Source organism: Anguilla rostrata, chromosome 5, assembly GCF_018555375.3.
Source record: "Anguilla rostrata isolate EN2019 chromosome 5, ASM1855537v3, whole genome shotgun sequence".
NCBI lineage: Eukaryota > Metazoa > Chordata > Actinopteri > Anguilliformes > Anguillidae > Anguilla > Anguilla rostrata.
In genome coordinates, this window is record NC_057937.1 from 22569766 (window position 1) to 22581750 (window position 11985).

An 11985-nucleotide genomic window follows, 5' to 3' on the forward strand; every position below is an offset into this window, starting at 1 on the left:
TAGGTATGAGGTGCTTCTCCTGTATGCATTCCTCTTTTGCCGCCAAACATGTTGATGGTGTGTATGGCCAAAACGTTCAATTTTGGTCTCATCTGACAATAGCACTCTCTTCTAGTCATAATTCTTACATTCTTTATCCACCTTTTGCCCGGTATGAACATCTTTACACTGCAGAGAAGAATTTGCGGGATTTGCTGTGGCTCGTGCAATTATGTATCTCGTGCACAATAAGCAGTTTTCGTGAATGATTGTTGTGTGGTATTTTTGAAACAACTGCCCTGCAAAATGTTACCCCTGGTGTTTCTGGTTTTGCTAGCTAAACTGTTCGAGAATAAAGCTGAGCTGGGTGCTAAATTAGCAATCAGAACAAGAAGAATAAAACAAAAACAAAGGAGATTTCATCAAAAAGGGCATAAAGGCCGAAGGAACATATGAGGAAGCGTAATAAAATAATAACAATGCTAATCCATACTGCCGTATTCTTTTATTTAGTTTTCTCCTGCATGACGTCTTCAGAAATCAGACCCGGCTCTGCTCCACATACCCCGGCTTTATTCCGATCATTATAATATATTGATGAACTCGGTGGAAATGTAAATACGGTAACATTAAGGCCAGTTCAGATAAATGATTCGCAACGAGGCGAAACGGTTTTAGAATGTTGCAGAGAAAATTGCAGCGTGTGAACTGGCTAGTAGCAGAGCCGTTGCCTGCCCTGAGGTTTTAAAAGACCGTCCTTGTCAAATCGCCAAGTGCAGTTTTAGAACGTTTACAATCAGACGTCTTGGAATTTTGCAAGTTGCACCCAGTCTCATTGCGAATCATTCATCTGAACTGGCCTTAAGTTAGCTACACTGCAACGTTGCAACAAGGTAGCATTTCATTCGAGAGACGGTTTGCGAGGTCAGTACCGGTCGGTAGCGTTAGCTAGCGTTTTTTTCTAATTGTTAGCCGACATTAGATTGTGTTCATTACATTAGCTAGCTAGCTAACGCAACATTACCTGATATGAGAGATGGATACTGTGTGCAACGTTGTCTAAACTAATGTTGTCTTTCTTGACATGGTCCGGTAGCTAGCCTTAGCTGTGCAAATAGCTATGTAATTTAGTAAAGTTACATTGTCATTAAATGTAATACGAAATCTACATCAACAAATAATATGATCTCTCATGTTACACAAAAACTTTTTAGGGTTCCATAACTCCCCCAACCCCCCCTTTCTCTGTTATAGTAACGCATGCAGACACTGGAAAAAAGAGTACACCGCTCACACACAAGTGAGTTGAAGAGCGAGCCTGCTGCGTTAGTTCCGCCTACCCTCTCTGGCGGACCAACCACTGATGGGTGATGAAAAACACGTCACTAACTGTGCGCCGCTTGTGATTTTTTCCTGGGAATGTCGCCACAGACACCAAGTTTTTTAATCATGAATTATGATAATAATAATAGTATAAATTAATATAAAAATAGGCTCAATCACCATTGTGTTACCCAATGCAGCGATAGATAGTGACTTAAAATATTTTAATGAAAATTTTTGAGATTATTACTTTAAATTACAATAATTTTTTTTTTTTGCGTAGTTTCACCTGGCATTTCGTACCTGCGTATTTTGACCAAGAATTGCGTGGTTGGTAGACAAAATGCGTGCAGGTTGGCAGGTCTGCAAGTTTTTCCACACTGTTCTGAACAAAACCATTTTGATATGGACCTTGCTGTGTGTGCGGGGCATTGCTATGCTGAAAGAGGAGAAAGGGCTTTCGCCAAACTGTTTGGGAAGGACAGAATTGTTTAGAAAGTGATTGTATACGGTAGCATTAAGATTTGCCTTCACTGGAACTAAGGAACCTAGCCCAAACCATGAAAAACAGCCCCAGACCACGGGGTGTCCAGATACTTCTGGTCATACAGTATACTTTGCAGATGGAAAATGGACTATGTTAACATTTGTTGAAATTATACATGAACCGTGATTGTGATCACCTCAAACTTAATGTGACTTATTATAGTAGGCAAGTGTATGCTCTTTGTGGTGAAATTTCACAGCTTTTGATCGCATTAATTTCTCAGTATTTCAGTAAAACTGAAAACTATTACAATTATGCCAGTTCTCCCCTATTCAAAATATTTTGCCCGGGAGTGGTAATGACATTTTGTGACCACTAGTAATTTGAAAAAATTATACAAGCCAAAAAATCTTCTTTTTTTGGGTAGGTGAATTATCATTTTATGCAGAAAAATACTGGAAAAAGTAACACGTGATTATAAAATCTGCTCAATTTTGTTGGTATGAACTAATACATGTATGAATTTGTAATGATTATTACTTGTTTAACTCAAATTATTTCATTTTTGTTTTGTTAATATTATGTTTATTACTAGGGCTGTCAAAGTTAACGCAATAATAACGCGTTAACGCAAATGCGTTTTAACACCACTAATTTTTTTAACGCACGTTAACGCACGTTCTGTTATGATGAACATTTGCCTGACGACCCTTATGCTGCGTTCAAGACAACTCGGAACTAGTGAAAAACGAGGTCCAACTTGTGAAAAAAGCAACTGAACAGTCGTAGAACTCGGAATTATAGGTCGGGGGGAATCCATGTTTTCCCGAGTAAAACAGCGTGAACGCAGTTTTTCATTGTCTGGACATATCGTGCAGAAGAAGGGAGCTGCCCTGTCGTCTGACAATGTAAACAGGCTTGTCTGTTTAAGCAACTGGCTCGGTGCAAATAAATAGAAGTATAGCCTAACTGTTGTATCCAAAGAAATGGAAGAATAGCCTATACTGCAATATCCTAGTTTGAGTCCTAGTTCTGTATTATACTCAATTTCCACGTTTTCCTGCTCACTTTATTTATTGTTTGTTTTATTTTGTATCATCCTGTTTTGATCCCACATAGTAGAAGGGGATGTTTTTGTGAGCCTTTATTTTCCCCATGTGAGGTTGGACACAATTACGTTGTGTCATTTGCTTTAGAAGTGCGAGGGATCCAGGGAATGATCTTTGAGTAATTTAGCTGACCAATGTACCTGTTGTACAATGTGTCTGTTGTTGCGATGCATTGAGGTCCATCGTTTTGTGTTAATGCTTAAAAAAAACTGGATGTTTTAGTGAACCTTTATAAGCGTAAAGTTGGACACACTACATTGTGTGAGTACTCATATTACTAAGTAATGTTAAATTTAGCAGGTCAATATGCCCATCTGTTGTTGCCTGTTGAGCTTGAGTTTGCCATGTTATGATTTGAGCATATTTTGTATGCTAAATGCAGTACCTTTGAGGGTTTCTGGACAATATTTGTCATTGTTTTGGGTTGTTAATTGATTTCCAATAATAAATAAACATACATTTGCATAAAGCAAGCAAATCTGTCCACTCCGTGTTGATTAGAGTATTAAACACTTGAAAAATATCCCTTTTTTAGGTAGCCTACATTTCGAACAGATAAAAAATGTGCTAATAATTTGCGATTAATCGCGATTAACTATGGACAATCATGTGATTAATCGCAATTAAATATTTTAATGGATTGACAGCCCTATTTATTACACATTATTATAAATGTGTAATAAATAGATATGGGATAAATGGGATATTGTTGCAAAATATTGCATCAATCATCAAACTCTGTTATACACAATTAAAAATATAAATTAAAGCCGCAAGCGGCGTTGGAAGGGGTCCAAGCAGTGGCAGCATCGCGCCCCCTATGGAGCGATTTTAAAAAGGCTTTGTCCTCACGATCATATGCCTTCACCCAACATATCTACTGAATATCATGATGATCGTATGATATATTGATGAGTTATGGCCAATTTTGAGCTAAGAGACGCTGTCGGATGACTTAGTTACGTCGCCATGGATGTGTCCTGGCCGCTTCCCGTCAAGGCCTTTACTATGTCGTAACACTTAGATGGCATATCATCACACTTAGATGGTCCGGTGTGCATGCACAGCTGCAGTGTTTCTGCGCCGCAACTAAAAAAGGCGTCACACTAGTGTTGTCACGATACCGAAATTTTGACTTTGATACTGGTACCAGGTTTAGTATTACGATATGATACTGAAATGATACTTGAAACTTAAACGGTGCTAATTCGATACTCGGTACCTAACGATACTGAAATAACCTTAATAGATCAGAAACGTAATGTCCACAAGGGTTGACCTCATTTTCGAATTCATGGTTTATTAACAACCTGGTATATTAACAACCTGTAAGTTTAAGTCTCTTCAACATATTAATATGCATAGGCCTATAGTGTTACAACACTGAACAATAGAAAAATATGTTAAATATATTTCAAAAATTAAACAGTTGTAAAGTAAATACTCTTTAAAACAGGTCTTTCACCTTTAAATAGATTTAAAAACAGCATATTTTAATAACAATAAAGCATCTATCTATAATAAAATATTTCCAAATTGGAACACCTATTGCTACTGAAGTGAACTGAGTCAAAGCTTGCGCTGTATCAGGGAAGGGAATGCACAAGCGCAGGTCACCTCACTTGGCAACCTTAGTTGCTACTGCCATCTAGCGAAGATTCTGACAAACTACACTTTTCATCCTCTAAATCAGTAATGCGGGAGACACATTTCCCTGGCTTTTACATTTGACGCAGAACTACCGAACGTTGGAAAATTCAAATACGAAACCGTTTTTTTTTTTTTTTAATGTACCGAGGAAGTGCTGAAGTTTTGTTATACCGTGCAACACTACGCCAGACACATATTCCAATCCATTGCTCAGTTTAGCAGAGAATGCACATTTCAGAGCGCCCCAGAGACAGATAGAATGATAACACATAAATACACATTTCAAATAATAAATATGACATTGAGAAAAAACGAAACAAAAAAACGAGTTATCAAGTCGCAACCTACGCGCAGAGCAGCCGACCGTTTTATTTATTTATTAGCAGATGAGAAGCAACAGGAATCACAAACGGATTGTCCAAGACAATATATGACCACTCAGTCGCAAAAGGGACATCTCTACGCGTGAAACCAGTCGTAAGATTGTATAATTATTCAAAGTTTAGTCCCAGATATTGAATGTAGAATGACAGGGCATAATAAAAAAAAAAAAACTTTGTCTCGTTTATTTCGTTATTCAGTGAGCAGCGTTTTCACTGCTGTATTGGCATATTTCAGGGCTAACGCCGGGTTTATCTTGTTGCTACGGAATATTACAGTAGCCTACATTACAGGCATTTGGCAGACGCTCTTATCCAGAGCGACGTACAACAAAGTGTATAAACATAACCAGGAATAAGTGTGCCGAAAACCGTAAAGAGAAATACCGTTCCAAGTGCAGGGAACAACCGCATAGTTCAACTTGGACCCAGTAGGTTAAACTGATTAACGCTAACACAAACAAGAACAGCAACAACACAGTCTATGAAAACATTCAAGCAATAGTTAAGATGAGTTAAGACTAAGTCACCTACGGAACAACTACCTAGTTACAACCCTAAGCCTACAGTCAATTTAGAGATTAAATTGAGAATACGATTTCTCTCAGCACAATGACGGATTTAAAGACTAAACGAACTCACCCGATATTGTCTTCAAATGGACCGTATTATTTATTTAGACACTGGCAGACTACAGCATAAATTGCGTCTTCTGTTTATATTCAATATTAGTAATTGCAGCGAGAAACTGCAGCTGTAGGTCGTTATGTTATGGTAGCAACGGAACGAAGCGGACTATATATGTATTGGACTACCGTCATTGTTTCATTATACCAGCGTGTTTTCGCGCGTTTACACAGAAACTCAGAACCTATCAATAAAATGGTTTAGCTATTTCTCAGCATAATGACTGATTTAAAAATTAAACTAACTCACCCGGCACTGTCTTCCAATGCTTCCCGACGGTCAGACCGTCCCCTCACTGATATAAACTAGACCCTACGGCAATAGTTAAGAACAGTTAAGTCACCTACGAAACAACTACCTAGTTACAACCCTGAGCTTACAGTCGATTTAGAGATTAAATTGAGGATACGATTTACAGCATAAATTGTGTCTTTTGTTTATATTCAATATTAGTAAATGCAGCGAGAAACTGCAGCTGTATGTCGTTATGTTATGGTAGCAACGGAACGAAGCGGACTATACATGTATTACCGTCATTGTTTTATTATACCAGCATGTTTTCGCGCGTTTGCACAGAAACTCAAAACCTACCAATAAAATTGTTTAGCTTTTTCTCACCATAATGACAGATTTAAAGACATAACGAACTCACCCGATACTGTCTTCAAATGGATCCATGCCAAAGAAAAGTAATTATTCATCCTCTCAGAAGGCTTTTACTTTTGGTAGCCTATCCTAGCATGCACGCTAGGTGGCAGTGTAAGACCGTCCTTTCACTGATAAAAACTAGACCCTACGGTGCCAGATTACTTGCGTCGCCATGGTTGTCGCTTGCCGTAAAGAAGTTTACTCGATGTCGTAATCGTTTGGATTTGGAGCTCCAGCTTTTCCGCACCCCACCTAATGAAAAAGTCCAAATGGTGTGCAAACCATATGGCGGACATAGGTGCTCCCAATAGGAAAGTTGTAGAGCACATTCAGATGCATCAGTCGATGAAGTCTTGTGTTGATCTGACTTACGGTGTGGGAGTTATGACCTTTTAAAGTATGATCCTTTGTTATAGCGCCACCATCTGGCCGACATAGGTGATTTTTAGTGCCTGAGTAGTGGGGGGCCATAGGAACCCACCTACCAAATTTGGTTGGTCTACAACTTATGGTTGCTGAGCCTCAGACATTTTAGCGGAGAAAACTGCCACGCCCCAACTAAAAAGTCTAAATGGCGGGCAAACAATATGGCGGACATGGGTGGGGCCAATGGCAAAGATGTAGAGCACGTTCAGATGCATAGGTCGATTAAGTTTTGTGTTGATCTGACTTATGGTGTGGGAGTTATGGCATTTTACGCAAAACCATTTGTTATAGCGCCACCATCTGGCCGACGTACGTGATTTTTAGTGCCTGAGTAGTGGGGGCCCATAGGAACCCACCTGCCAAATTTGGTTGCTCCAGGACTTATGGTCGCTGAGCCTCAGACACTTTTAGCGGAGAAAAATAATAAGAATAATAATAATAATCCTAACAGATACAATAGGGTTCCACCAGCTTCGCTGCTTGGACCCCTAATAATCCTAACAGATACAATAGGGTTCCACCAGCTTCGCTGCTTGGACCCCTAATAAATACAGGAATTAAAATGATAAAATCAAAAAAAGACAATGAACAAAAATTTTTTTTTTCCTGCGTCTGGGATTTATATCAGTCAATTTGGACGCCATACAATCAATTAAAATCGCTGATTGGCTATAATAATGCTCGCATTGCATGGAAAATTCCCTAAATTAGCAATCTGCAGTACAATGGGCTGTGCTTTACGCCGTAGACGAGGTCTGAGCAGGCGGTTGGCGAAAGGTGAAAATGCCAGTCTTGACTGGCCCAAAATTCTGATAAGCTGCACCAAAACTGCACTGTGTTATGCGATATTGACTGACACACCCCCAGCAGCGGCTCCCCTCCTACTTTGGCACATGGTGAGTCACTAAATTTCACCATGGCTCATACTCAAAAATCCCTGATGAATATACCATTTCACCAATGCGATGGCTGGAAAAAAGAGCCCTTCATGTGTGGCTTAACAGGTGGACCGTGTTCATCAGATCAGGCAGTAAGGGTTATTAGTCTGTGATGAGACACTGTCATTCTGGCTTACCAAAATGGTTCTTCCCTGTTAATGCTAGTGCAAATTATGTGCTGCTCTGCAGGGCTACTATTCACTGGCACTGGCAAAGCCCAGATTCAATATCAGACCACGAGACCCATTTACTCACAAGAATAGTGCCTTAACATCTAAGTTTTCAAGAAGTCCGTGGATGCATGGGGGACCTTGAAGGTACTGCCGGGGGTCCCTGGCCAGATTTAATGTGCAATGACTATATATATAGATTTGGGAAACTATTTCAAAATATAAAACCCAGGCTGGATGAAGGTCCCTGGATCAGAAATAGTTGAAAACCCCTGCCTTAACAGAATGAGCCAGCAGCCCCCTAGGACATTTCATTTCTCATGTCTCAGTCCGCTCTCTTTCAGGCTTGTGAGTCAATCACTGACCTGGAGGATCTGGGCCAATTTCACCACAGTCAGTAACTGTACCTTTCATTTATATTTGTAGCTTGAGAGTCCGTAATCAGGTGACGCATCCCGCTTTTGCAGGTCACCAAGACACACACATTTTGAGGTTGGAAGGGATCCTGTCTCATGGGAGTGTCCCAGGGGCCCGTGGGCTGGTCCAGGAAAAGCATCCCACTGATAATGCTGTTGTCTGAAATGTCCACGATTGACCAGGGAATCCCTGCAGAATCAAAGAGGGGAAGCTCTCAAAACAGTTCTGCCACCATGGTTTCCCTATATACTCCCACCCCCTCCCTCATTTGGATTTCACATCTAAAATAGCAGCTTTTATGGTGTTTATAACCATCACAAGGACACTGATGTTCATCAGCTATTTTTAAGGACTGAATAAAAACCAATCAATGCAAGAGACTCAACACATAGCAGCACACCAGGGAGCAGAATGATTGCAGAAGTCATTCTACAAGTGGGAAGATCCTGCATCATGGTAAACACTATAACACTATAGTCATATACTATTGGTGCAAGAATCCTCAGTGGTGTGATGAGAGGTTTATGGTTAATGGTTTTAATGGGTTTTTTAAAGTGATGCTACAATATCTCTATGGACTGTGAATGAAATGTGCAGAAATTGCTTACACTTCAGTTATACAAATAACTTCATTTGTTTAAATCCATTCACAGTAGAAACATTTGATGGAATTATGGAGCAATATTACAAATGTCAAATTAAGCTCAGAATGTAATTAATGGCCTTCAATGGTGCTTTTATGAAAGTTGCTAGGAATTACTGGCCATTTTGTGAAACCATTGCTGTACACAGTATATTTTATATGAATTGTCATTTCAATATGTGCCCCCTGAATCACACAAATGTTCATGCCAACAAGCTACTAATGTGACACAGTAACACAAGAATAATTTTATTGAATCAAACAGATAAGACAGTACTAACTACAAGCCATTTTCAATGCCTTAGTATGTTTTGTGTGAATGAAATGAAATTAGAGGCGGACACTACAGACTGCCAAGCCTGACATGCTTATAACCTCAAATACCTCAGTTACATTTAGTAATGTAAGGTCAGTATTCATTTTCAGTGTGACACTCAATCAGCAAAACAGACTTATAGAATTAAAGCTCACCTAGACATCTGTCCCAAATAGTCACTGTGCCATCCACAAGGCCAAGGGAAATATACACAGTGCATCTTGAGGTGGCTGAGCAGATGATATGATTTGCGTTTGGCCACACCCCATTTGGCTTTGGTTCTATGTCTAAGGAGAATTGTCAGAGTGTTTAAGTGATGTGCATCCCTATGATATGATCAACCCTAGGTTAGATCAATTACATAACATATTTACATAACCCTCTGCACATTCAGGCATGGATTTCGGACCTGACTGCAAAGCCCCAATTACAAGGATAACTATCTGATGCAAGGTAAAGTCAGAACTACATCTCCACATTCTTCAAGGCTATAGACTGGGAGTTCCAGCACGTGATCATTAATATACTGCCGGGCCAAAAAAAAAAGTCGCTGTTTGGAATTTTTTGGACAGTGCCCACTGTACAAGCCTCTGGAGGCAGTGTTATGATCTGGGGTTGCTTCAATTGGTCAGGTCTAGGCTCAGCAACGTTATGCGGCAATTAAATGAAGTCAGCTGAGTACCTGAATGTACTGAATGGCCATCAATTGATTTTTTCTTCCCTGACGGCACGGGCATATTCCAGGACGACAATGCCAAGATTCATTGGGCTCAAATTGTGAAAGAGTGGTTCTGGGAGCTTGAGGAATCATTTTCACACATGAATTGGGATGTGCTGGAGAACTTTACGGAGTGGTTCGACTCTCCTCTCGTCAATCTCGGCCAAAAATTAATGCAATTCTGGACGGAAATAAATGTGACGTTGCATAAGGTTGTCGAAACAATGCCACAATGAATGCACGCCGTAATCAAAGCTAAAGGCAGTCCAACGAAATATTAGAGTGTGCGACTTTTTTTTTGGCCAGGCAGTGTAGAATCATGTCCATGCTTTTCCATCATAAACATATGAGGAGCCGCATGTTTACAAAAGAGGAATAACTCCTATTGCATTACAATCACTGATCTGTTCAACGATGTCAGACATCTGTATCACTGTTCATGTCCTTCTATTCTGGTGCTTTTTAATGACCCTAAACTATTTATATCCAAGTAAACAAAAACATATGAAACTGTTCACTTACCTGGTTTGTCTTTAGCTGGATTTGACAGAGTGTACTGGAAAAGTTCATGACTGCCACACCACCATACAGAAATAGCAATTGGCATACCTACAAAACCAAAACTTTTATATATAAATAGATTTGTCTGATGCTAATTCATTAACAACTACATAGCCCAAATGAAGACAAAATATGATTCCCCACATTAGAGAGCCACATCAAAGTTATATGAGCAAAACAATGAGGTCCAGTCAAGTATTTAGTATCTGGAAAAGGGCATTACAGACCTGACTGTGTTTCTGTTTCACCAAGGAATGGGATCAATCCTCCAGGGAAAAGAAAATGAAAGGTGCACAGGCTTAAATGAAAGAAAATATATTAAAATAGCATATATATATACATATACAGTGAACACAATGTTTAGAACTTTCCGATCAATAAATTTATCATGAACACAGTGCAAAAAGCGAAGTCTGAAAAAGTTATGATGGTGGATGAAGTATTTAGTTTACAGAAACAGTTTTGTCAATGTCCGTCTAAAAAGCTAAATGTTGACTGAACTAAGTTAACACACACACCATCAACAATTTGTATTCTGTTATAGCAACCAGATAAAGCCAAAGGTATGCCAATACAGTGGTGAAAAATGCTGCTCACTGAATAGCAAAAAGTAGTCATTCTACTACCAATATCTGCGACTAAATATGGAATAAATACACAATCTTATTATTGTCTGGTATTATTGTTTGTACACGTTTCAAATTTCGGTGGTCATTTATTGTCTTATAAATGAACAAATCGAAAGCGGGGGTTGGTATTTACATCGGCACATTGCAGAACTCCACTCCACCAGTATAACTCTTTTCAATTTGTTCGATTTGCTTTGATTGATAACTTTTATCTAGTAGAGGACAGTATAAGCTTCCCAACGTTATATGGCATGTCTAATTTGAAATTTATAATAAAGATTGAGAGCATCACACAACAGCTTGAATTTTTGCTTCAGTACAATGTAATACTGAATGCTTAATTTAAAAATTCACAGTCGAGCTTGGAAAAAGTATGTGAGCCTCATAGGCTAATGACTTCTCCAAAAGCTAATTGGAGCCAGGTGTTCCAATCAATGAGAAGAGATTGGAGGTGTGGGTTGGAGGTGCCCAGCCCTATAAAAAAGGCACACAAAGTTTGGTTACTGACAGACTGCTCCTCTCATGTGAATCATGCCATGATCAAAACTATTTTCAGAGGACTTTATAAGAAAATCTGTAGAGATACATGAAGCTGAAAAGGCTACAAAAGTATTTATAAAAGCATGGGTGTTCATCAATCCACAATAGAAGACGATAGTGTGGAGGGTATAACAAATGGAGCAAAACTTCTGTACTGCAATCTCTGCCATACATGAAAACACAAACAGAAATCGTGGAAGACACAAGGGCTCAAATGTACTACAAAGATTGCAAATCGCACAAGACAATTTAGCATGAGCAAAAGTTGACTTCGCAATGCCAAGTATTGCAGCAGGAGGTCAGTAGCATGTGGGTAGAACCCTAACCCTTGGGTAACTGCAAAGGACCTGCAGAAATCTCTTCA

The 11985-nt window shown here is 39.3% G+C and overlaps 1 protein-coding gene across 1 annotated transcript in view; it reads right to left on the bottom strand.

Annotated features, from left to right (window-relative positions):
• The window catches only part of LOC135254980 (WD repeat-containing protein 93-like), a 78703-nt gene extending 66985 nt beyond the window's left edge, over positions 1–11718 (bottom strand). Inside the window, exons 1-4 of the mRNA XM_064335634.1 lie at positions 10680–11718; positions 10414–10500; positions 9329–9460; positions 8205–8403 (exon numbers count right to left, since the gene is read on the bottom strand). Of these exons, the coding sequence (XP_064191704.1) occupies positions 8205–8403; positions 9329–9460; positions 10414–10498 (416 nt within the window). The 5' untranslated portion in view covers positions 10499–10500; positions 10680–11718. The remainder of the gene's footprint in view (positions 1–8204; positions 8404–9328; positions 9461–10413; positions 10501–10679) is intronic.
• Between the last annotated feature and the right edge of the window lie 267 nt (positions 11719–11985).